Here is a 26,502-nt window from a genome sequence, read left to right as displayed (position 1 = left end):
TTCCTCTCTGCCCGAATATGTGCCCGATGAGGGGGGCCCCATAGGTTGCATGAAAGCAAGCAGCTCAACTTCACACGCTAAACTACCTTCAGATCTCTCTGTGTTCTTTGGTGAAAATGTTATTTTAAGAACCCTTTCCTTCCATGGGTGCTCCAATGCTTGTTGGTAGAAGTCCACAGGATACTGTTGCAAGGCGACTTGGCAATGTCTATCAACTATTGAAATGCACAGCCACTGACAGAGCATCTCCCCTTCTAGGATCTCGGCCTCCGCCCATCTGCATGCGTGTGCACACAGACAAGGGCAGAGAATTTTTACTGTGGCATTGTTTCTAATAGAGCAGGGGGGGGGGAATTAATCAGTAGGAGATTTAATAAGTACATGACGGTGGAGTCATACAAAAGGATACTCGGCAGCTGTTAACAAATAATGATCCAGCTGAACTCAAAAGATGTTCATGATAAACCACGACGTGGGTGGAAACCAATGCAATTTGCTGATAAATATGTATGGCCTCATCCCACTTTGGTTAAAAAATCACAGTATTGTATATTCATAGAAAGAGGCCCGGAAGGATTTATACCAAGCTCTTCAAAGCGGTGCCTCTACAAGGGGAATTGGAGGAGGGATGCCAAGGAGAAAGGTCGGAGCTTCCACCTTTTCTATCTTTCCGATGTATGTCTCGGTAATTAGAAACAAATTAAAAAAACAAGAAACCAAAAACGTCCACCTACCACTGATCAGTGTGCTCATATTGGTGGCTAGCATTTAAATAATTCACTCTGATTTCCTGTTTAACTCTTCTCTAGGCCTTACTTTGCCTCGGTACTACTTAAGTGTGCATCGTGTCCCTTCCCGCTCTTCACTGCTCCATCTGCCGAAAGAAAGGAAAACTTTCTGAGGAAGACTAAGAAATGTAAATCTTTTTTTTTTTTTTTTAAGATTTTTATTTATTTATTTGACAGACAGAGATCACAAGTAGGCAGAGAGGCAGGCAGAGAGAGAGGAGGAAGCAGGCTCCCTGCTGAGCAGAGAGCCCCATGTGGGGCTCCATCCCAGGACCCTGGGATCATGACCTGAGCGGAAGGCAGAGGCTTTAACCCACTGAGCCACCCAGGCGCCCTGTAAATCTTCTTTTAGGCCTCACCAGTTCAACTATGGCGCCAGCCGGCGTGTTTTGCAACCCTTTCTCTTCAAGGACTTGCGACAGCAGACCCCTCCATCCTAGCTAGGCCAGTCCTTCCAGTTACGCAGCTACAGGTCACCCACAATAAGTGGGGTGAGGACAGTCCTTACCCTCCCCCAGGACTACAAGGGGCAGTTGGCTTTGGGGGAGGTCACATGGGTTGGGACCAAGGCTGCAAGGAAGGGCCAGGGCCAGTGGAGAAACCTCATGCCGGTCCATTACCCCGGGCAAATGTGTGTGCCCCGGCCCGAGACAGGAAGCGTGAGAGAGGGCGCATGCGCAGGCACCTTCCGCCCGCCACTCAGTCCCGTACCGGTATCTTAGTTATAAAGCTCTCCCAGCCTTCTACCTGTTTCATAATAATATGTAACAAAGTGAAAAAGTGATCTTCCCAGTAGCTGGCACTAGCATCCTTCTTTTAGAGAAGAAGGCTGTGCTCTGGAGAATAGCTGGGTAAATCAGCCCGGGACAGGTGTGCCGCCGCCACTGTCGTCTGTGCTTCCGAAAAGGGGCAGGGGACTGAAGGAAGGGGGGCGAGGCCCGGCCAGCTGCATGGGGTGAGTTGGGAGGAGCCGAAAGAGAGTCAAATGCCTCCAGAGAGGTAGGAGGACCTGATGGCAGCTGTTCTATTACTTTGATGTAAGGCCCAATTCCACAAGCCCCCCACCCCACAGTCTGGGTAAATTTACCACAGTCCATGTTCCTTAAGTGTGTGGTTTCCAAGATCATTCAAAAGAGGAGCTTAGAATGTATCAGAACCTGACCCAGGGGGCCAGGAGCCCAGGAGGTAAAGGAGGGCATGAGAACGAGCCCCTGGGAGATGGCAGAGGCTGGGGGCAGGACCGAGGGGAGGGAAGGGGGGTGACTGCCATGGGCCCTGGACTGAAGAGGTGTGCGACTGGGTGTCAACGATCAGGGGAATCAGCAGCGGACCTCAGGATAACGACCAACTTTTCTGTCTCTTGGAGCTCTTCTCCCTTCTAAGATGTTTTTAATTCCCAGCCTCGCCTGTCCACATAAGCAGGGGAGCTAGGAAAGGTGGAGAATGGGGACCATTTCAGGTGGAAGGGGAGCTGGGGGGCGGGGTGGAGCGGAGGACGCAGAAGGCAGGAACGAATGATGGACGGAGGACTGCAATGGGCCAGAAAAGCAGCTGGTCCCCCTTTGTTAGCATGGAATGGGTGGGGGGAGGGGGAAGCAGGCTACCGAATGGGACTGACAAATCCGGCACTACATTCCTGTCCTCTTCTCCTCTATGCCCAGAGCCATCTGTCTACCCTACTGCCACACCCAGCAAGGGCCCGCCCAGTCCTGCCCCATCATCTTCCCGAAGGTCGAAGGTCTCGTGTTCCGCACTGCCTCCCTCATGACAAGTCAACGATCCCTTTTTCTTGCCAGACTAGAAGTTCTTTGAGAGTAGGAACAATGGCAGTTCTGGCTCACCTCTCTGTATCTCCAGGGCTTGGAACACACAAGCATTTGAAAAATATTTGTCAAGCAAATGAATGAACAGTTACAAATAGGAAGACGTCAAGATGATGAGACAGATTCCTCAGGTAGGAGTCCCAGGACCCACACTGCTTACTTCTCCCAGGAGATGCGTGCTAACCCAAGTGAATGGTTCCATGGAGGGTTTAGGCAGCTGCGGGGAAGACCATTTACTGGCAGGGCCGTTTCGCTTGACTGGCGTGCTCGTGCCATGCTGGGGGCCACAAATACCTCTCCCACCCACTCCAGCTCAGTCCTCTCTGCCAGAAGAACTGCGTTCGTTACAGCTCTGCTTCTCGTTTCCACGTGAGATTACCATCTCTGGCCCTGAAGCTTCCCTCACAACTGAAGATATCCAAGGACAATTGGCAGGAGAACATTCCTGCCTGCTACCCACCTGCCATGGGAAAAGGTCAGGCCCGGCTGTGACAGGAGTACTATGCATAATTCCAGCACACAGTTTTCCCATGGCCTCTTGGTTGCGAGTGTGACCTGGATTATTCAGTAAGCCTGCTCTTTGCTTTGAACTTGTAAACCTGGAGACCCTGGCAAGTTCTGCCTGCAAGTCAGAGCTACCACTCAGGATCATCCTTCCAAACGCCTCTCTGTTCAAAAGCAGACCCATGCCATATGACTCCCCGGTTAGTTGAAGACAACGAGCTTGAGGACACACGCAGGATCAGATGGCTAAGATGAGGAAAAGCATCCAGTTCAATGGAGAGACTCAGCTGCCAGGACTTGATCGCCTGGCTCTTTCTCCCCTCTTGCTGTCTGACCACCAGTTCCCAGACTCATTTAGATTTCACGGTGTGTCTACTATGAACTTCACTCTTTGGATCCTTAGGGTGACAGCTACTGGTGATAGCCAACATGCTGCAGTGACATTTCTGGAAACCGGCAGACTCAGGGACCAGGCCTTCCACAAACCAGCGGTGTTCACCTCACTTCGCCTCTCTCCCTGCTCCATTTCCTCAACTGCAAAATGGTAATTTTGGTCTAACGAACCTCTGAGGTCCCTTTCAGCCCGACATTCGATGAGTCTGCCTCACTCAAGATAATCTCTCGGGTCTGTAGATAACAGCAGTGATTTCAATCTGCTGATTTCCTTTTCCCCTAGTGCTCTTTCTAGATAGCATAAACAGGTCATCTGGTCCAAACTGGTTCTAGGACCACGTCCCAAACTCCCCTGTGCCCAGCCTACAAGTGACTCTCCATCCACACCACAGTTAGTTTTGAGAAATGGGGGATCAGGAGCTAGAAAATGGCTAATTGTGCCTGATTTCAAGGCCTCAAATGCATATAATCTATCTCTATTGTCCATATGATTGGAAGGAACCATAAACACAAAAAGTTCTAAGCCATGGCTAATCCAAAATGGTTCTATTTTGGGATTAGTGGACATGGCATAGTTTTGGAAAGAATCCTCTTCCCAATTATTATTAAATATGTCCGATTAATTTTGTTTCAAGTTGTATCAGACTTTGTAAGGTAAATCTATTTTCCCTTCTAAAGAATGTGTCCTTTCAATATAGTAGCAAACATCTGGAATTAACCTTTTCTTGAGATAGTCAAGCGATCATTATTTAAGACACAGAGTAAACATTACATATAAATTTGTAAGCGAACCTACAAGCTTCCTTAAGAAAACCCCACCCAAGTCATCCAAGGGTGGAGGGGAGATCCTATCTCTGGTTGTTACTCCCTGGGGTCTATAAGGCAAAGGCAGCAATTGGTTATCAATTTCCCTAGGGAAGGTAACCCTTGAAGGACTTTGTGGTCCAGACGTCCTTTGCAAATAATTTCCTTTCTCTTTCCAACCCTGAAAGATTTTGGTTTGATTTTATGGGGCTTTCACAGGCTTCCCTGCAGATAGTACCAGGTTGGTTTTTTCATGGGTTGTAAATCTTTCCAACACTTTATTGCTTCTCCTTATTTCTGTGCTATATCAATACATGAAAGGCATATTTCAGAAGACACCCAGGGAGAAAGCAACTTGCCTAGAGTCACATGCCAAGAAATAGGATAAGAAATCACAAGTTCTTTGTTCACTGGCTTATGTGATCTTCCTGGAGGTCATGCTTCTTATCTGCCTCTTGATCCCACCCTCCATGTGCCCGAGGCTGATGACCGGTTCCAATTTACCTTCAGATCGTCGGGGATGAAGACCTTGCGTGCTTTCTTGATCATGGGCTGTGGCTTCAGTTCCTCCTCTGAGAACTTGCGTTTGCGGGGATCGAACATTTCCTGGCCAGGGATGCTGGAGAGGGCAAGGTCTGCCGGGTCTGGCTCATAACCCACCGGGACCTGGATGGTGTCAGGATCGATGGGACTCGGTGTATTGCGGTTTGCTGGCAACAGCTGACCTGGAAGAAGGCAGGAGCTTTCATTCAGAAACACCACGGGAGCCCCATTAGACAACTACTTCATGAAACTCCAGGAAGAGAGGCAAGAGTCTTCGACTTACTAGATGACTAACATTGCTTATTTTATTCATTTTCGTCATGTTACTAAGAACACAGCAGGCTGGATATGACTTGACTCATGTCAGATCAGGCAAAACAAAGACCCACATGCACGTTTGCAAACTAAATTTTAAAAAATTACATGCATTCATTCTTTCCTATAACACATTCATGAAGCACCAACGATGTGCTTCTGATTTTTACCTTTAAGGCATTTTCCAGGTGAGTCAAGGAATCAGACCCATAAGGAGTCTGTGTGAAGGGACACGAGTACAGTGAAGGGGCAGGGGACAGAAGTAAACCCAATATGCTTCCAGTGCGTGGGGGACAGTACCTAAGACAAAGGAGGTTTGGGACACTTTCTAGAGGTGACAGGTATAGCTAAAACATGAGACAAGTAGTAATTGGCAAAAAAGGTAATCCAGGGACAGAAAGCGGCCGGAGGGCGATCTTTGTAAGGGGCCACCGCAGTGTTGGGTAGCCACAGCACTGGCTCAGAGCGCATGATGAAGTGCTGGAGTGGAGAGAGGCACAACGCAGGACGTGCGGTCAGGAGGGTGCACGGTGGGGATACTGGACCAGGCCCTGAAGGCCACCAAAGGATCCTGAGCTCTGAAAGGACAAGCAGAGCTCAAGTTTGGAAAGAGGGCTCAGGCAGCGTGAGGAATGGCCTGAAGGAGGCACAGCTGGAGACGGGAGCTCGGTGTCCAGACTGCTGGGATGACTCCCGCATGCAGCAGCGGGGACAGGGGGAAGAGGACAGGTTCAAGAAGCATTTCACAAATTAGAAAGGACACACCAGGGGAGGACCTGACTTCCACGTGTGGGTTCTGCAGGCCCAACCGCTGAAATGCACAAACGTCGTCCCCCAAATAACGGGATGTGTCCTCCTGGTGAAAGTGAACTTAGTAATAGCCCGCGATGTTGACGTGGACGGTTCTGAGTATTAATTTCTAATTGCCTCTGAATTTTACAATTGCTCCTTTAACACCCAGAGAATAAACGAGAGGCAACAGCCTGGTGGTGTTTGGCACGCCGCCCCCCCACCTCCCGCTAATGGCTGGACAACGTGTGAAACATCCTTCAGGTTTCATTAAAACCTACCCCAGGTCGAAGCACGAAGCCTCTGGCTCCTGTTCTAGCTGAACTGTAAAACCACGCTCATCTGTTTTCTGGAAAGGCCTGGTGGGGAGCCTGCAGAATGAATGTTCGGGGTGACCTTTGAGGTCCTCACTCTGCTTTGAGCTCTCTTTGTATCCTGCTTGCCAAAGAGGAAGAGCTGGGCCCCCGAGGCATTGGCAGAGGACAGAGATTTCTCATTAGCCAAGCTGCCGCGCAGCAACGGCTTCTAGAGACTGCTGGGTTCAGTATTGGACGGTGTCAAGCTAGATTTGATCTTGTGTCTCTTGACATTGCCTCAGACAATGAGCCATATCTGAGTCAAATGGGGATTTTATTTTCCCTTTAGACATTCTCTTTGAACTTAGTAACAAAGCTTCCCAAAGCTCTGTCGCTCCTGGCACCGCTGCTCCGCCACCTCCCCCACAACCCAGGCACACGCCCAGGCATATGCACCCTCTCCTACACTCTGAAAGTATCTCGTAATTAATATTTCCCAAACCTAATTGCTCTAAGTTCCTTCAGAATTCTGTAATGATGCTGTATGACAGTGTTCTCCTTTATTGCTTTATAAACGTGAAGCTTCACACACACACACACACACACACACACACACACACACACACACCCCCCTCCTCTACTGGACAACAGGGCCTTTCATGTTTTATCTACTTTATGCCCACCCCCCCCTTTGCTGTGGTACCTCCTTTAGAGGTCAGCATTTACAAAGAGTTCTCCATTTAACGGGGGCCCTCTGAGACCCTGGGTTCTGACATTCATTTGTGGACATTCTAACAATAACACTGCACATTCAGGCAGAACCTTTCTTGGCATTCTTTCTCTCCAGCCCTTTCTTCCACGGAAGTAGGTCACACCTACCTGCAAAATGCAGAAAACCTAACTGGACCATAGACAAGGGCAGTGGCTTCCCCAGGGTCAGATAGCGAATGGCAACAGACCCAAGCAAACCTGAGAAACACAACCAGGTCCTCTTTCTCCCCAAAGATACCCTCGTGCCATCTTGTTCATCTTGTTTTCTAAGGAGTGGACTCTGCTGGACTCACTTTTCTCCCTTTTATCCGAAAACGTCAACGGTGCCATTGGGTCATGGAAAGGAGGATCTTTTTAGTTCTTTGTCCTACTTTTGTGGATTTTTAAAATTTTAATGGAAGAATTTTCAACCTAAGAATGCATCATCACATAAATTTTGTAAATTACCAAAATGTTCATTGCAAAGTTCCAACAAGTGCAGAAATGGGTCAAGAAGTTCTCCTCTCCTCTGTCCCCAATCCATCTTCCCTCTCTTCCCAGAGGTGACTGCCCTTAACTGCTTGGTGTGAACCTTAGTTTTAACACATAAATGATTGAACCCAAGTAGGATTATACTACCCACATATCTTAAATTACTTTTTCAATACACCATATACAATTTCCCATGTTAGTACAGATAGAACTACTTTGTTCTTTTTAAAGGGTGAATAGTACCGAGGCACCTGGGTGGCCTTTGGCTCAGGTCATGATTTGAGAGTCCTGGAATTGAGCCCCACACTGGGCTTTCCGCTCAGTGGGGAGTCTGCTTCTCCTTCTCCCTCTGTGATCTCTCTTGCTCACTCTCTCAAAAATAAATAAAAAATTTTTTTTGAAAATTTCAAACATATTTATTTGAGAGAGAGAGAGAGAGAGCGCACGTGTGCACCATGTGCAAGAGAGTGACCATGAGTTGGGTAAGGGGCAGAGGGACAAAGAGACTCTCTGCCAAGCCAGGAGCCACCCAGGTGCCCAATAAATAAAAACCATAAAAAAAAAAGGGGTGAGTAGTATTTACCTACTCATTCCCAACTGATGGATTTTTAGATGAGTATTTTTGTAGAAGAGAGTCCTAGAAGTGGGGCTGCTCATCCAAAAGGTATGTACATTTTATATTTATAACTGTACTGCTAAACTGTCATAGCTACTTACACTTCTTGTACCAACATTTATGAGTGCATTTCTGCACAGTATTAATTTTTAAAATGTTGGTCTGATAGACAAAAATATCACTATAATTTTAATTTGCATTTCCCTTATTACCAGTGAGACTGAACAGCTCAACTATTTTTTATTTTTTAAGATTTTATTTATTTATTTGACAGAGAGAGACACAGCGAGAGAGGGAACACAAGCAGGGGGAGTGGGAGAGGGAGAAGCAGGCTCCCCGCTGAGCAGGGAGCCTGATGTGGGGCTTGATCCCAGAACCCTGGAATCATGACCTGAGCTGAAAGTAGACACTTAACGAAGGAGTCACCCAGGTGCCCCTGAATGTCTCAACTATTTATTATTTATTTCTTTTGCTACGTACCACCTCTTCCTGTCTTTTGCTCCCTTTTAAGTGGATTTTGTTGTATATTCATTTGCAAGAACTCTTAATAGATTGGATATAATCCTTTCGTCTGATTTATCTATAGAAATTATTTTCTCCCATACTATTGTTTGTTTTCTAACTTTGTCGATTTTTCCAGTATTGAAAAGACCTTACATTGTAATGTAGTAATAGCTTGAAATCTTTTCCTTTATGGCTTCTAATTTCTTACCTTCTACCCCTAAATTATATTACATATGCAGACATATGTATACATCTCTATGTGTATATATATGTATTTATATATGTATATTACTCTACACTTTTCTCTAATACAACTATAATGGATTTGTATTTTGAGAGTTGTGAATCACCTAGGATTTAGTTTTGTGTATAAGCAAGGAATTTTACTTAATGTTTTCTAAATATCTTAATATAATGGTATCAGTAAGGCTTGATATTTGACAAGGCAAGTTCTGCACATCTTACTGTTCTTTTTAGAAAGTTTTCTTTGGTATTCTTCCTTTTTGTTCTTTTTAATAAAGTTTCCTTTTTAATTGTTTAATTATTTATTTATTTTTTAAAGATTTTATTTATTTGACAGAGATCACAAGTAGGCAGAGGCAGGCAGAGAGAGGAGGAAGCAGGCTCCCTGCTGAGCAGAGAGCCCGATGCGGGGCTTGATCCCAGGACCCTGGGATCATGACCTGAGCTGAGGGCAGAGGCTTAACCCACTGAGCCACCCAGGCATCCTTCAAAAATTTTCTTTGGTATTCTTATACTCTTCAAGGTGCATCCCAGAGTATAACAATTAAGTTATATTTAAAATTATTATTGAGATTTTTGTTGGGTTTTTCTTTTGAGATTTTTTTAAAAGATTTTAATTTATTTATTTGAGAGAGAGAGATCATAAGCAGGCAGAGAGGCAGGCAGAGAGGGGGAAGCAGGCTCCCCACCGAGCAGAGAGCCCAATGCAGGACTCGATCCCAGGACCCTGAGATCACGACCCGAGCTGAAGGCAGAGGCTCAACCCACTGAGTCACCCAGGTGCCCCTCTTTTGAAATTTTTGAATGAAGACTGCATGAAAGCTATGAGTCAATTTGGGGACAAGTGAGGTTTTCAAAATACTGAGTATACCCATAGTATAACTGTCCATTTTTATTTTTTTTGGTCTTTTACTCACATGTAGCAGTTAAGGCTTATAATTTCCTTCACTTTAACTATTTACGTTTATTGCTAGGTATATCTCTTAAACGTTTTATAGTAGTTGTTCCTAGTGTAAAATTTCCAGGATACTTCCTAATTGGTTATTGCTGGCGTCGAGGAAACTGCCGGTTTTATATTTCTTTTTTAAAAGAGTTTATTTATTTATTTGAGGGAGAGAGAGAGAGCACGCACGCACGAGAGAGAGTATAGGAGGGGAGAAGGTCAGAGGGAGAAGCGGACTCCCCACTGAGCTGGGAGCCGGATGCGGGACTCGATCCCAGGACTCCGGGATCATGACCTGAGCCGAAGGCAGTCACCTAACCAACTGAGCCACCCAAGTGTCTGAAACTACTGATTTTAAAATGCTGGGTTTATATACAGCCAGTTTACTCTCTTATTAGTCCTAATTGCTCTAACATTGCCAACTTGGTTTTCTAAGAGAAAACTAACATACTCTTGTCTGCTCCTCTAGGGACAATTGATAATTATTTGATAATTAGCCTTTCCATGTTGGTAATTCCTACTTTTACAGAACCTCACTGCATGAGCTAGGCTCTGCAAGACAAGGAGGAGTAACACAAGTAAAGACTAGAGATTGCTGCTTGTCCCAGCCTTTAATGGAAAAAGTTTTTAATACTTCTAGGAAGTGTTCAAGGATGAAGGTTTGTTTTCTAGCGACCTAACAGGTGCAGTCTGACAAACAAGAACAGTTCCAACGTATTAGTAATACTGAGAGTTGTTTGTTTTTGTTTTTTTAAAATAAAAAATGGTGCATTACATTTCTTCAAATGCCTTTTTAGAATCTGTTGAGATGATCGTGTGGTTTTCTCCTGTATTTGATAAGTCTGAGCCCGGGGTTTCTCCAAGGCTTGCTTTGAAAGATCCACCCCATGATCTAGACTACAATTTGCAGGCACACTATTTTCTTCTTTTTAAAAATATCTTGATGAAAAAAATCACTTCCAAAAGAGCCAGGGGGGATTTCTGGAGGAAAGGGTGGAACAAAAGAACTTAAATCTGGAAGAAGATTAGAAATTACCTTCAAACCCAGAACAGGCCTCCACTTTTGTCACAGATTAACTGTGACTAAACCTCCAAATAGTGTAACCGGAGATTGGTGATTTCTTATGTGCTTTAACAAGAAGTAAGCACCTTGTGTTCAATTAGCTGATTGGCTAGAAGTCACCAGTGAATGGGGACAGCAGCAATCTGTGTCCTGGGTCCTGATCTCTTTCCAAGTCAATGGTTTGTTTAATTTATGGTGTCATCAAAGTGATAATAAGTCTAGCTGTAGCAGCTAGTTCATCCTCAAGGCTAATTGAGACACCTCCAACACTTTGGTTGTGCTTCTTGTTCAGGCAGTTAAGTAAACCCAACCTTAGATCCCCAGCAGTCATGTCAGGACAGGTAACACTCCAGTGTTTATCACTGGCAAGCATTATTCTCTATAAAGGATGGCCGAGGAAAGAGAAAGTAATCTGGTTTTGGCTGGAGTGTTCTCTGTTAGCAATGATGGGTGAACTTGCTCGTAATTCGAAGACTGTTCCCTGAGCTTGGCCCATGGTCTCTCTTCCCCATAACCAGTTTGTGGTCCATTGGCTTGCCGTCACCTTCTGGACAGTGATGGCCATAAACTGATCTGAAATCGCACCGTTTACCCTCTTCACACCCACTGCTTTCAGAAGAAAACCACCATCAGGGAATCACAGCCTATTTCGCTACAAAACACCCCTGCTTCTGAGAAGCCTTTCCTTTACAGGGAGCCAATTAACTTAGAAGAACGTAGTAACACTAGCGAATCCCAAAAGAGTGTTCACGATATGCACAGGGATTAAATAAAAATCTCACAAGTACCTCCGAAGGATATGGGCTTTGTAGACCCCGAGGCCGATTAGCTTGTCTCTGTTCCAATGGCAGGAACCTCTTCTCTTGTTCATCAAGCAAGTCTGCAAAAGCAGCTCCATCCTAAAGGTCAAAGGCCTCACCCTCCCCTCCACCCCTGTTCTGTTCCGTGTGGCTTTGCAGTTCAAGCAGAGTCAGTTGCCCTGTGCCTTGAATCTGGGCTGGCATTGTGACTTGCACTGGCCAACAGAGTGTGAGAGGCGTGACAGTGTCGACCTGAGCCTGGACCTAAAGAGACTGCATGCTCCGGCTTCTCTCCAGCACCTGGTCACCCCCGACACAGGCTTGGTCCAGCCTACCGGGGAGTGAAGGGGACGTGGGCACATGGCACAGGCCAGTCCAGGTCTGCTCCCTTGAGACATGAGCCCAGCCCTGCTCAGCAGAGCCACCTGACGGACCCATAGAATTTCCAGGTAAGTAAACAAGAAACCTTCATTTGTGCATGTGACTATTTGGCAGATACAATGTTGAGAACAGAGGAGTGACCTGCAAGGCTGAGCTACTGCCAACAGGAAGCTGCTTATATAGTAACACTGAGTCTAGCAGGGTTTTCGACATCCAGGCTAGCGGTTGAAGCGTGAAGGGAGTTAGACTTGGATTGGAATTCTGATTCTGCCACCAGGATGTTACAAACTCAGGTGCTGGTGAATAAGGGATCAGAAAAAAATACCCCCGCCATTTCCTAATAAGGTCCGTTTTAAGGAACAAGAACTTTTCGTGCTCCCCCTCCCCTTTCTTGTATTTCCCTTTCTGAGTTTCGGTTTCTTCATCTGCAAACGAAGATTACTATGCCAGCCTCATAGGGTTGTGTGAAAAATGAATGAGATAATGTATATATAAATAAAATGCTTCACACAATGCCTAGTACCTGGAAAGTACTCAATAAATGATTTAGATATAAGCACAATTACACAATATACATACTATAATCACAGATACTTTAAAAAGAAAAAAAAAAGAAAGACTATGGCCGCTTGCCCAAGCCCACCCAGTCTCCCCCCATGACTGCCACAGCCCCCTAACGGCTCTTCTTCCTCCCATTCGTGTCTCTACAATGCACTCTCCACGCAGCTACCAGAAGGTATTCTAAAAATGCAGACCTATGCAGGGCACTCCCCCATACCAAAACCCTCCAAAGGCTTTCCATCGCCACATATGATAACATTCAAGACTCCCCCTCACTCAATATGCTTAGCCATGCTGGCCTTCTTTCTGCTCCTCACATACCCCAAGCAGGACCCCACCCAGGCCTTTTGTGCTCAGCCTTCTCTCCCCCTAAACCCTTCCTCCCCTGCTCTCTGTCTGCCCAGTCCTTTTGCGTCATTTAGACACCAGCTCGCGGCATCTCCTTGAGCCTGTGACTTGCCCCCGCACTCCGCCTTCCTGACCACCCGTCTGGTCACCTTTACCACAGCCATCTCCACCCCAAATTGTCTTTTGTGTTTGCTTGATGTGTGCCGACCGCCTCCCTCCACCAGCCCGGAAGCTCCATGGGCCAGGGACCCTGTCCCGTTTGCTGCCGCCACCCCGGCTTCTGTATGGCCCTCGGTACACACCACTGAGTAACCAGAAATAAATACCCCCAGATCCTAACAAGGACTATGTCGGGAAACAGGGACTGTTCTCTCTTATTACATTTTGCAAATTGTCTACAATGAGCATCTTTCATTTCCAAGGTCAGAAACCAAAGCATTACTTTTTAAAGAATGGGCGCTGCTTCATTTTGCACATAATCCCTCCAGGAGCCCGTGCGAGATGTGGCTGAGGGAAGCCCGCTCGAGTCCCTAGAAAAGAAGAAGAGGAAGGAGAGGAGGAGACAGAGCAGACCAAAGAGAGATAGGAGAACAGGGCAGAGGACGAACAGAGAGAAGAAGAGGGAGGAATCAAGGAACTAAAGCGGGAATACAGGATGAATGAAAGAAGTGGGAGAAAGGGGCAGGCAGGGAGGGAGGAAACGTGGAAGGACAGACGGGCACAGAAAGGAAGAGAAAGCAGAGAGAAAGGTGGGGGAGAGGAAAGGGAAGAGTCAGGGGAAGACTAAAATGGGGAATGTCCTTCTGGATCCCAGCTGCTGGGAATCGGACATGATGTTGACACTATTCAAGTGTCCTGAGCCTTACACGGCAGACACACGGACGTGAGGCACAAAGGAATCTCCCTCTGTGTGTGTCAGAGTCAGACAGGGCTCCCAGCAGGTGCTGCCCATGACCGCTGAACAGGTGCACCAAAAGGCTCACAACAAAGATGGTTTTCATCCAAGGAGCTCTTCGCCCGTGCCTCCCTTCACACAGGACGAGCATCAGCAGAAGTCTGGGTTAGGCTTGATGCTGAAAGCCAACCTGGTCCCTTACGTGGGATCATCAGTGCCCATGTGCCGTCCCCTGGGCTAGCAGGCGGGCACGCCCCACCCACTGGCTGACTGGGTGGGGCCCTTACTCCCCAGCAGGCCCCTCTGACGGGCCGCCTCATTGAATCCTCACCATGGCTGTGTGAAGGTGGAATCATCAGTATTCTCCTTTCCCAGATGTGGAAATAAAGAAGTGGAAACAATTTAAGGCAAGCTCAGATATGCTAAATAATTTGCCAAAGGTTGCCCAACTAGTAGAGGGGGACTCCCCTCCCCATTTTTCTGACTCTGAAACCCAAGTTGTTGTTGTTGGTTTTTTTTTTTTTTTTTAAAGATTTGTTTATTTTAAAGAGGACAGAGGAAGAGAAAATCTCAAGCGGACTCCACACTGAGCACAGAGCCTGATGCCGGGCTCAATCTCACCACCCTGAGATCATGACCTGAGCCGAGATCAGGTGTTGGATACTCAACCTACTGAGCCACCTCCGGCACCCCAAGAATGCCCCAGAAGTTGAGGCCAGAGAACCTAGCCCTGTGTCAGTGGAAAGCAAGAGACTCTCATTTCCGGAGTGAGAGTCCTGTGTCGGGACCGGGGCTAGGAGCCTAACATTCCACTGAACCATCAGCCTGCCTCCTGCGGGGGCGGGGGTGGATCGTGTCCTGCATTTTATGGATGAGGAGACCTTTGGTCACCTGCATCAAGTCATGCAGCTAGAAATCTGGGGAGGGCAGTGTCGGGTGGAGCTCAGACTCAAGTCTGCTCAATCCACAGCCCATGCTCTTTCTACTCTGCTTTCCTCCGAGGAGCAGACAAGGGTGGGGAGACCTCCGCAGGTTCCCTTCTCTCTAGCCCAGCATGGGCAAGCAGCAGATGGACTCCCAAAGAGGTGGGAAGAGCCCATGGACAAGGGCCCCCAGGAAGTTATGGGCAGCCAACCACCCATTTCCTCTCCCTCTGTTCCCTCTTCTCCTCCAAGTTCCCTCCTCTCCCCTCCACCACCTCCGTCCCCCTGAATGGCCAGCCTGTGCTGAGGGCACCTCTGCCTCTGACAGCGCCACTGCCGGCCACAGGCTCAGGGCTCCTGTCCACGTGATGTCTTGCTCACTAGCTTCTTTAACGAGCTTTGGGATAGCCAAAGACCATGCCTCCCAAAGAGAAGGACGAGGATCCCTGGAAGAAAGGGTGTGTAACATACTGTTGTGTGGCTAGGACGCTGGCTTCAAAGGTCACTTCGTGGGGGAGGCGTGTTCTACCTCTATGCCGTTCAATGAGCACTATGCCAATGGGGGCTCGGTCTGGGTTTGGGCAAAGAGAGACAGCTGGAACTCCCCAGGCAAAGACAGCCAGCCAGCCGGAACTCTCTTCTGAGATTCAGCTCTGGCCTTCATCCCTCCGCTTTGCCCCATCCTGTGAGACAGCGTGGTTCATCAAAAGCTTAGACAGACTTGGACGCAACATGGCTTTGCCCCTGCACGGCCATGTGGCCTGAGGCTGTCCCTGCAGCTGGCAGAGTCTTGTTCCCTCCTCTGCCAAGTGGGGCTGGATGAGGTGGGCAGTGGGGCCGGGCCTGGAGTCCACGTGTCCCTCCCGCACGCTCCCCCGCACCTGTTCTCCCATAGCTGCGGCCCCAGCGTCCGTGTCCCCACCCAGTGACCCCATGTCCAGGACAAGCACTTTGCCCTGGGATTGTGCATCGGGACCCGAAATGGCCCTGACCTGACTGGGCAGCTCCGAACTTGGCAGGAGCTAGGACCGGATTAACCAGGCCTCTCACGCTGAGCTGTTTATCATCGCGCTTCTTGCCAACGGCGTCAGCAAGAATCCTGCCTGCTTGAACCCTCGGAAAGGTGAAGCCAGAGGAGCTCCAACCACAGCCTGCTGCAAGTCAGGCCAACAGGGGGCAGAACTGATGCTCCAGCTAGAGGTCATGACACGCTTGGGCCCACCAGCCTTCCTGCCGTGGCCCCTGAGGCCCCCCACCTTCCATCTCCCCCCCTTGGGGGCCAAGAGCCTCTCCCCATTGCCGCCACAGCACGCCGGGTGCAGGAAAGTAAAATATGGGCCGGAAATGAACTCAGGGCTGAAGACTGGGGCCCAAATGAGGTGTATCTCTGATCGGGCAACCCTGGATCCTAGGGTGGTTATGGAGGGTCGTGAACAGGGAACAAGAGAGGCCCTGTCCTCCTCCCACACACTCATACCCCACCCCCACCGCACCCCAAAGCGGTGGCGCTACGGCGGGAAAAGATGGGGCCCCCTTGCCCGTGCAGGGAATGCAGGGCGGGGTGAAGACCCAAGAGCTAGAAGGTGAAATCCCAGCCACCCGTGGGCTAGCTCCAAGTCTTCAAGTAGTTTTGTACGCCAGCTCTCCCTACTGAAGGTCGGGAGGCCCAATCCCTCCCAAAGCTGCCACAGGGCCGGCGGCGAGTGGCCAAGGATGGCCATCTCAAGCCTCCCTGCCCCTCCACACCCCAGAAGACAAGCGACAGGAGACACGTGGAGAGGACCAAGTGGACACTGACGTGTGGCATCAGACCCCTGCCGTGGGGGGCACCGTAGGGGTGCCCTCCAGACCCACCCCGCTCCGCAGACAAGCAGCAGCTCCCGCCCGCACTCACAGCTGCGCCTGGCCCCGGGCCGGCGGCACGCTGCGTCACTGCGGCCTCACTCCACCCTCCTGGCAGCCCTGGGAAGTAGGTAGGACCAATGGACGTCGTTTCCAATGGAGAAAGAGAGCCACTGAGCGGTTTCCCTCGGTCCCCGTGGGATGGGGTTACTTTCTGATCAAGCAGAGAAACAAGCTTTCCCAACCTGGAGTCTATTTCCAGAGGCTCTTTCCATTTTTAATGACAGCGTGCACCACTAGAATCAGCACCCCCCAGGTCCCCGGAGTCTCTTTAATTTTCTGAGTTGGTGAAAATGTGCAGGCCTAGTCATTTGAAACCGGCAGTTCTCAAAGTGCTGCCATGGCGAGTTATTAAACTGTCCATTCTCCTTGGGGCGATGTTAAATTTTTTTGTTTGGACTTAGGGGAGGGAGTGAAACAGGAGACCAGATAAGGGGTGAGGCTTGCCAACGGCTCCCTGCGAACCCAGGCACCCGCGGCAAACAAACGGCCCACACTCTCCCGGAACAACACCCTTCCTCCTCCCCCCAACCCCCAACCCAAACCAAACAAACATAGGAAGAAAAACAGGATTGTTTTAAAGCCCGAGCTTCCGGATGAACATGAATAGGATTCAGGTGTGTCTGTGGCTCTGCAGCTTCTCAAGGAGATTCACAAAAATTCTTTCCTGTGCACGACTCCAAGCTGAGCACCCAAAAGTAAACATGCTTTTCCAGAGCCTCCTTGCCTTGGCTCGGGGCCAGGGCTCGGTGTGGTTGTCTCCCTCCGAAGTTCACAGAGTGCTGGCCCGATCTGGGTGTCACCTCAGATCCGATCCCTCCGATCTTGCTGTCACCTCCCGGCCAGGGTGTTTAGACCAAACCCATCCTCCGAGCTCCCAGGGAGCAGCAGCCTCGCATGCCTGCCAACTGTCCATGTCTCCATCCCATCAGGCTTCAAATATCAACCCCACACCTCTCATCCGGGAGGGAGACGTGAGCCATGGATCCGGATCCCAAGAGTCCATCCCTTACAGAAACCATAGGGAGATTCCCTGGGCTTCCCTTTGACCCCCCCCCCCCCCACCCCCCATTAAATAACAGGATGGGAGGCTGGAATGATAACAAAGGCTCGTTCCAGTTCTGGCAATAAATTATTCCTGCGGCTCATGGGAGATCTTTCCTTGTGGTTTAGATCCCCGCTGGAGGCCAGGTGCAGGCCATTCTACAGAGGACCCAGGCAACTGGAGCACCTTCCTAGCCAGTCTCTCTAATGCCTGCGATCCTGTCGGCTGACATGGCCATCAGGTTACTCTTCCTAGAACATCTCCAGGATCAAAGGTAGCCAATGGCTCGCCACTGCTTCCCAGTTTAACCACAGACAGTCAAGGACCTCCTGACTCAGGCACACAAGCCCTCACGCCTTGTAGTCTCCGCTGGAGCCGAGCTGCTCTGCCTGGCTTCCCCGACATCCTTGCTTCACATCCTCTACCTGTCCCGTCACCCACCGAGGCTGGATTCAAGCCCTCCTCCCGCTGACTGCCCCAGTGTTGGTGGCAAATTTTAATTTCCCTCTCAGTGTCTAGATCATATTACACGAAGCACATGCCAGCCTAGAATTTTTACCAGATCCAGTCACTCTACAACTTCTAAGCAATGACCTATTCTCAAATTAGACTGGAAATCTTTTCAGGGAAAAGCCTTGCTGACGCCTTGCATAAAAGGTGATTAACAAAGGCTTGCTGATTAAAACATTCATTTGTGGGGACGCCCGGGTGGCGCAGCATCTGACTATTGATTTCAGCTCAGGTCACGATCCCAGGGTCCTGGGATCCCACTCGGTGTTGGGCTCTGGACTCAGCAGGAGGCTGCTTGAGGTTCTCCCTCCCTCTCCCCCCGCCCCCCCCCCCCCCCCCCCCCCCCCCCCCCCCCACCATGCCTTCTTTCTCTAAAGTCAGTCAGTCAATCTTTAAAAGAAAACCAGAAAACATTGATTTGTGTAACAAACATTCACGGAGCAGCTATGGAGCCACTGTGGACAAGGCTCTGAGAATTTATGAATAAAACCCAACCCCTGGGAGCACACTGGAGGCGGAAACAGTGACAAGCAGATGATTACAATACGCGTGCTAAGCGCTCTGCCAGAGCCTTGACCAGGGAACCAAAGGACCAAAGGTCGGAGTTCAAAGGTTGATCATTAACCCAGATCCCTGCAGAGATGGCAGGGACGTCAGGAATGGCTACTCCGATGGAGCTGGCATCTTGGCAGACTCCCAAAATTGGCCGCCGGAGTCAAGGCACCGGGGTGGCCAAGGTAGAGGGAACAGAATATGCGCAGGCATGAAGATGTGAGGAAATTCATGGGCCAGTCAGGGAACTGAATGGCTGGTGTGGCGGGAGCTCAGAGGGCAGAGAGAGGGGTAGGAAGAGTGGAGACCAAAGCCTGGCTTCAGGTACTCAGATCTGATCCTCAAGGGAATGGGAGCGATGGATGAAATATTGCTGCGGCCCTGAGGGGATGAGGGATCGCAGGAGAGACTAGAAATGAGGGTCCCCCTCACCCCCGAAATGGCGGAGAACCGAGGAGGTTTAAGAGTTACCGATGAGGTGGGTTCCCCAACTCGCATATGGGGAAAAGAGAAGGAAAGAGCAAGATAAACTTGTAAGTTTCTGGCCTGGACAACTGGAAAGGAGGTGGTTAAAAGTCACTGGAAATAGGAAATACAGTGGAGTGAGCACATCTGAAGGAAAACACAGTGTCTGGGTGTGGGCCCAGCCAGTCTGGGGTGCCTGTGCATTCCCGAGGAAGAAGCTGGAGCACATGGATCTCAGCTTTGTCCGCGAGTCTAGGCTTTGGGAGAGCAACCCTAAAGACACATAGATTTAATGATCTTGAAATACCCCCAGGAGAGGGCACTGAGCATGAAGAAGAGCAGAGAAAAGATCCTAGGGGAACACTGACACTTTAGGGCCGCGTAGGGCCAGGGAGAAAAGGACTCCACGGATGGTACTTCAGAGACAGAGAGAGAGGAGGTAAACTAGTTTCTTGGACAAGTTGGTGAATGAAATGGGACTGACCAAAAAGATGGTTCTCCTAATTATATTGTGAATCCCTGATGGGCAGTCACTGTGCCTCCTCATCAAGGAGCTCCATTATTACCTCCATTAAACAAATGAGAAGCAATACAACAAGGCAGATCAAGTGATTTACTCAAGGTCAAATAGTTGCAAGGGCCTCCATCCGAATTAGGGCTAGCTCCTGGGCCCTCACACACGCACCCAGATGCGTCCACAGCAAATCCGGGGCCAAAGGCTGGCGTCTGAGAAATGCCTTCAGGGAACACGTCCCATCCCTTTGCAGGAGGCAGGGATCCTAGGGCTCTGGCGCACATCTAGGGAGGTCAGGCATCTACTTTCCAGTCTCCGCGGGGGGATTATGTCAGGGGTGCTTTCAAGGGCGTTCGGGTGCTGAGCAACCGTGCCTAACAGAGGTATTTCCCTTTGCTGTGTGTCCGTTGCACCTACCACCTTAAGTTCCCAGAACTACTTTCGTATCCTCGGTCTGGCAAGCGTATGTTGGGAGGGTATGCAGTGGAGGTAGGGAGGGTGGTGGGTGAAAATGCCTGGAGAGGTTCCCTCTCTAGCCCACGATCAGAGATGTCTGTACCACAGGCTGGGTATGTAACACGGAACAAGGACATTCTCTCTTCTCCTCATTAGTTAATGATAATTCTGAAAGGTTGCTAGATAAGAGTTGCTAGGCAATAGGAACTGCCGAGGGGGGTTTATGCTAAGTCAGGGATGTGGATTCTTGGGGGACTCAACTGAATTCTATGGAGTCAGCTCTTATCTAAACAAAATGGACGTTGTACCCTGAGTGTCTCATTTGGGCTGAGGTGAGCAATCCCCTAATAGTGCCGGCCCTTGAAACTGCTGCCCTCTCCGGGGGGCAGGGGGGCAGTGGGCAGGGGGCACTTCAGCTTCATGTAAGTGTTCACTGCACAAATCTTGTCATTGTCCGACTGGCATACACCTTTGTGATGAGGTGTCATGGAAGGAATTCCGTTATAAAGAGGTGACAGCTCGGTCTCAGTCGTTTAGGGAGAGGGAAGGGCAGAGCTACGGAGTAAAATATGTAGTTTACAGCAGTCTCCTGGTTTTTACATTCAAATGCAAGCCAAGGCTTGGAAAAAGGCATACACTCCCATTTTCTTAAATAAATTCAAGTCCCACCTAGGGGGGACAAAAAGCCAGACAGCCACTGATTCACAAGAAAAGTGGAGGGGTTTATTAAATCTAGTTCCTACCACCATGTTGGGGCGGGGGGGAGACACAGGTCAGTTTTCGCCCATATTTATATGCCTGCAGTGAGTCAGCCTAGAGTCCTACAGTTCCTTAACATACACTACCATAATATCCTAGACCAGACAGTTTCTTAGAAATGTGTGGTTTCAGAAAAATTGAAAATTTTCCACCTTGCACAAAGGGTTTGTAGCCAAGCTAAACCCATCTGGCTCCTGCCTAATGTGGTCTATGGAGAAATCAGCATGGGACAAAAATCTGCCTTTATATATCTCATGGGGTGAGATCTGTGTGCCTCTTGGGTAAACAGACACTAGACACCAAGCTATTATCAAACACTTTTTCCTTTAGTTCCTCAAGCCAGTGCCCACTGGGACCAGGCCTGCAAAGGGAAGTCCCACCACAGTCTAAGTGGACCAAGAACATTCCAGTACCTCTGAAATCCTTGGCTGTTCCAATGTGTGGACAACTGCCCCCCGCCCCCATGCCAATCAGCTCAGATTTCCTAACACAAAACTCCCTTCACAGAAGGCAGGTCTTAATCACCAGGGTGAGTTGGTTGACAAGGACACCAACTCTAAGGATATGTTGGGCAAATGACAGGTGGGAGAGGCAGGAGTTGGAACCCGCTGTTAGAGGAAGTCAAATGGTCCTCAGGTGGGTGGGGGTGTGAGGACTGAAGGTGTCATGTGGCTTCCTAAAGCCACACAGCAAGGGACATCGTCTCTGGCAGCCATTCAGTAGACACAGAGAAGAGGATGCCAAGGTATGGCCTCAAGGAGGAGGATAAAAAACTGAAGGTTGGTGAGTTTTTTGTTTCCTTTTTCTAAAACAGGCTATGAAAGAAGGTCATTAACTAGAATAATTCCTTAGGATGGATAATTTTTTTTTTTTTTTTAAGGTTTTAAAAAAAATGTATTTATTTGACAGAGGGAGATCACAAGTAGGCAGAGAGGCAGGCAGAGAGAGAGGAAGGGAAGCAGGCCCCCTGCTGAGCAGAGAGCCTGATACAGGGCTTGATCCCAGGACCCTGAGATCATGACCTGAGCCGAAGGCAGAGGCTTACCCCGATACGCCACCCAGGCACCCCAGGATGGGTAATTCTTAAAACCAGTTTCCTGGAGAAGAAATGTCTATTCTCTCTCTCTCTCTCTCTCCCCCTGCCCCCACGCTCCCCCTCTTCAATCTATTGAAGCTAACTAGGCAAGAGAAAGGAGACAATTTAATTCCCAGAGCTGCCAAGCCATGTACCAGCCTAGGGACTTTTCATACTGAAATCAGAGGAAGGAGGTATTGACTTTTAATACCCACAAACTCTACCTACTTCTGATGGAATCTGAGGCCACACCAAAAGGAATGAAATGATTCTTTCTTAAAGGCCTATAAAAAGAAGAAAGGGGTTATGGCTACATAATGAAAAGAATAGTGAGAAAAGTTTCAAACTGTACCTAGGTGTTCACTCTCTTGAGTCTTGTAGCTTGAATCCTATACTACTTTAATACAGATTCATTTAACATTTATATCTAAATAAAGATCTCTGGTTCAACAGGAACTTCACAGAAAATGGATGGTTCCATTTCTCCAACTGACCAACCACATTAAGGCGAGTCTCACTGTATGGATCTAAAAGGGCATGACCAAGGCATCATCATTTAGGAGCACAAGATTAAAATCTTAATTTTACCCCTTTTAGCTAAGGCCATAGTTCCCACCCCCAGCTAGGGACCAGATTCACCTAAGGAACTTTTAAAAAATACAGAAGCTCAGCATCCCTCCTATTACAGTAAGAAGCTCTGAAAACGGGACCTGGGCTCTGTAGGATTGTTGTGTTTCATTCGTTTTGTTTTAATGAGAGAGGAAATAGTCTTCTCAGACACTTTTGCTGGGAGTATGAACTAGAACAATTCCTTGGGGTCCTCCTATACACTTTGATCAAGCAATTCCACGTCTAGGAATCTAAACTTTAGATATGACACCCAAATGTAAAAACAAAAACAAAAAACCCAAAAAAAGGGCACCCAAGGATGAAAACAAGCTAAAGGTACTTGCTTTATAAATTACGGCATAGATCCTGACAGTGGGATTCCATGCGGCTAGTGTGTCTATATATGCTCTTGTGGAATGATATCCAAAAGGTATTAAGTAAAAAGGGGAAGTTGCATAACATTATGGATAGTATACACATACTATGTGTAGTATACACACTAATCTTTTCTTCTCGTTGTTGTTGGCGCACATGTGTGTGAGCTGGTAGGGGTGGCAATGACAGAGGGAGAGGGAGCAGCAGAGAATCTTAGGTTCCACGCCCAGTGCGGAGCTGAAAGCAGAGATCTCTCTCACAACCCTACGATCACGACCTGAGCCAAAATCAAGAGTCAGACCCTTAACTGACTGAGCACCCAGGTGCCCCAGTGTGCATACTATTCTATGTACAGTATGTGTACATAAATATGTTCCCATACACAAACATGCTTATAAACACAAAGAAAATGGAAGAGTGTCCAAGAAACTGTTGACGCTTAAATCTGGGAATGAGATAGAAGAGCTCAAGCTGTACACTTGTACAGTTCTGACTTAATTTTGCGATCACATATTACTTTTGTAATTCAGTATTTTGTTGTTTCAAAGGCCTCCACTGGCAACTCTCAGATGGGGCCAAGGTTGAGAAGCAATGATCCAGGGGAAATAGCCCCTGTGGATATAAGGAGCTCAGACACTCAAACTGGTTAAGAAAAACCCACCGCCCACGCAAGCACGAGTGTTCACACCATGTCATACTTCCGACTGGCCAGAAGATGGAGCCCCGGAGGCAATCATCCAGCTCTTCAGTCAAAACTTGTCAAAACCAATTTTTCATTAACCCCAGTCTTTTTACTACTCTAAGGATTATTTTATGTACGTCCAAAGCATTCTTTCCTGCTGTTTCCATAAACAGAGGTTTACACACATTTATGTCATACTTTTTTTTTTTTTTTTTTTTTTTTTCATAGAAATCCACGGGCCGTTCAATATATTCAAATACAACACTGGGAAGATGTTTTCCTAAAAGGAATTGGCAATGCTTGCTCAGACCACCCCCTCCTCCTCAGCACTGTCTCCCTGTTGTGTTTGCTCTGGTTTACTCATCTCCTTATCTTATTCCAGAGTCGAAGCCACAAAGGCTGGCGGTAATCAGCTATGTGGGGCATTTGTCCTTCTAAATCTATCCACACCTTTGGCCCAGAAAGTATGGGGCACAGGGCAGCCTAGGGCAAGTGCCACGAGTTTTCCTGCCCTCCCACTAACACTGATTTTCTGCAAGTGGGTGTGTTGCCACAGCAACTGTCAAATCACATCAATTATGCCGCCTCTAACCTCCCAACACCTTCTTTAAACACACCACGCGTAAGACACGTGGCTGGAAGCACGGAGCACCAGGCCCCTTACCATACAGCAAAGTTTCCTTTCTCTAGGTTGGAGGGAGTTTGCCCCTTTGTGGATTAACCACCGTATACATTCTTTTTAGTCTCTTGTTTTCCCCTCCTTTTTTTTTTTTTTTTATTCCAGTTCAGTGTTATCACATAACACTATGATCTGAATTGTTTCCAGTACACTTTTTTCTCTGCATATTTAATAGAGACTAATTCTTAACATCAGTCAAGAAAAACTCAATGAGTCACTTAAATGCATTCTTCCTATTAACATAATTTTTGCTCATTCTTCAAGACACAGTCAAGGATTCTCTCTGATATTCCCTATACACCTCATTCAGGGCTGACCACTCTTGCCTCAAGAGCTTCTCAAGTTCAAGGGCCAGTATCTTTTTCATCTCTGAATCCTCAACTCCTAGTTCAGTGCCTGGTAAGCAGTCTGTTCTCAGTAAAATATCTGGTGAGGAAGTGGGTAAATGCACTCCAAAACAAATGTTCATTTGCTTGTGATTCTCCATTAATTTTTATTATGTTAGTAAGTAACAGGAATCATGATGGGATGACCAGGTATCAGACGTTAAGATCTAAGTAACAGTACAAATCCCTTTTAAGGGGTGGGGGATACAGAAAGTTCATTCCTAAGACTTTTATACCATCTTCTTTTTCATTCTTGTTTTTTTCTGATCCAAGAAGTGCACTGAAAGGGAGGCTTCTCCATATGGGGAGAAGCAACAAAGCCCCAAAGAAGGAAGCGACCACATTCCTGGAGTCCTCAGCAGGCAGCCTGACATCTGGTCCGCACTCGGGGAAAAGAGGCCATATCCTCACATGGAGATCTATTTTTTGCATTCCGAACTGCTGATGCTTCACTCATACAACTCGCCTCACACACAGGAAGGGGAAGGGAACCAATATTTACCAAGTGCTGGTTGCATGCTCTCTGCTGCTTCACTTACGCAGCCCTCCAGGAGATCTCAGCCCCTTGTTCTGCAAGCAGCTCTCACCAAGCATGTTTCTGAGAAGCACACAGAGGCGGATGCAGAGCGAGTGCCTCCAACTGCTTGCGTTCACCCAGCTGATGGCCATGCAGAGCTGATGCCCAGCATCTCCATGTACCCATGGGTGTTTCCCCCAGGATGTCTTTGGGTGGGGAAGGCGGAAAATCCCCTGGTTTCCCTGTTGCACTGGGGCAGGTAGGCAGAGGGTGGGCCGCGGGAGGCTGAATCCTGTCTTGACTCACAAAAACCATACGGTGGGCTGATTTCAGAGGCATTAAATGTTCCTACTACCCCCACTAGAGTATCTGTATGTCTTCCTGGGTCTGCCTGTTTATCATTTCATGGTGTTTCACACTTAAAACTATATTGGAAGGCAGGGTGGATTTCAGAGTCACACAAAAGAGCAGAATTCATTTTTCAGTTAAATCCTTCTTGATGTATCAGTAAAGCCTGTATTTTGAAAATCGGCCGCTCTGTGTCCTTGAACATCAGACTTCCCTGGCAACTGACCGAGAACTGAGTAGGCCAGGGACACGCAGTGGGGTCTGACTGCGGCGGCCCCTTCCACCTCTAGCTGCCCGGGGCGCATGTGTCACTGTGTTGTACCCCTGACACAGGTGTTCAGACGCTCCAAGACTTCTGCCTTCCACAGGCTAAGTGCCCTCTGCGGAGAAGCAGTGGTGAGTTCCAGCATCTGACCACATGTGCTCACGTTCCCACCCTAGGTCCTCTGGGCATGTGCCGTTCAGCTTTGTCTCCTGTTCCCTGGGCCCGTTTTCTCACCCATGAAAGGACGCCGGTGGTGCCTACCCAGGGCTAATAATAGTAGTACCCAGAGGTGGCGTTGAGTTTTAATGACATCATACACCTAAAGCACGCAGCCTAGTGCCCAGACTAAGTGCGGAAGAAGGGTGAGCTAGTCTCGTGTCTTTCCTGCCCACCCTGTCTGTTGGAAGCCCTGGGTTCAGAGAAGAAACTGGTCCCCGCTGCCAAATGATCCTCCAGATCTCATCAGTCAGGAGAGTAAGAGCAGAGTGACAAGCAGGAACCCCAGGTTGCTGGGGGCAAGTCGGCATCACAGGGCCCCTCCTGGAGTCCTCGGGCTGCACACCAAGCCCTTCTTTTAATGTTAGTTTTG

At 48.4% G+C, this 26,502-nt stretch overlaps 1 protein-coding gene across 2 annotated transcripts in view; it reads right to left on the bottom strand.

The window, feature by feature from the left end:
- The window catches only part of HLF (HLF transcription factor, PAR bZIP family member), a 52,417-nt gene that overhangs the window by 2,537 nt on the left and 23,378 nt on the right, over positions 1-26,502 (bottom strand). For both annotated transcript variants that reach the window (XM_059381059.1, XM_059381061.1), the window contains exon 3: positions 4,817-5,037. In XM_059381059.1, coding sequence (XP_059237042.1) covers positions 4,817-5,037 — 221 coding nt within the window. The remainder of the gene's footprint in view (positions 1-4,816; positions 5,038-26,502) is intronic.

This window comes from Mustela nigripes, chromosome 16 (genome assembly GCF_022355385.1).
Source record: "Mustela nigripes isolate SB6536 chromosome 16, MUSNIG.SB6536, whole genome shotgun sequence".
In the NCBI taxonomy this organism is placed as follows: domain Eukaryota; kingdom Metazoa; phylum Chordata; class Mammalia; order Carnivora; family Mustelidae; genus Mustela; species Mustela nigripes.
Note: the sequence above shows the minus strand (reverse complement) of the source record. Positions and strands in the feature narration are given on the sequence as shown.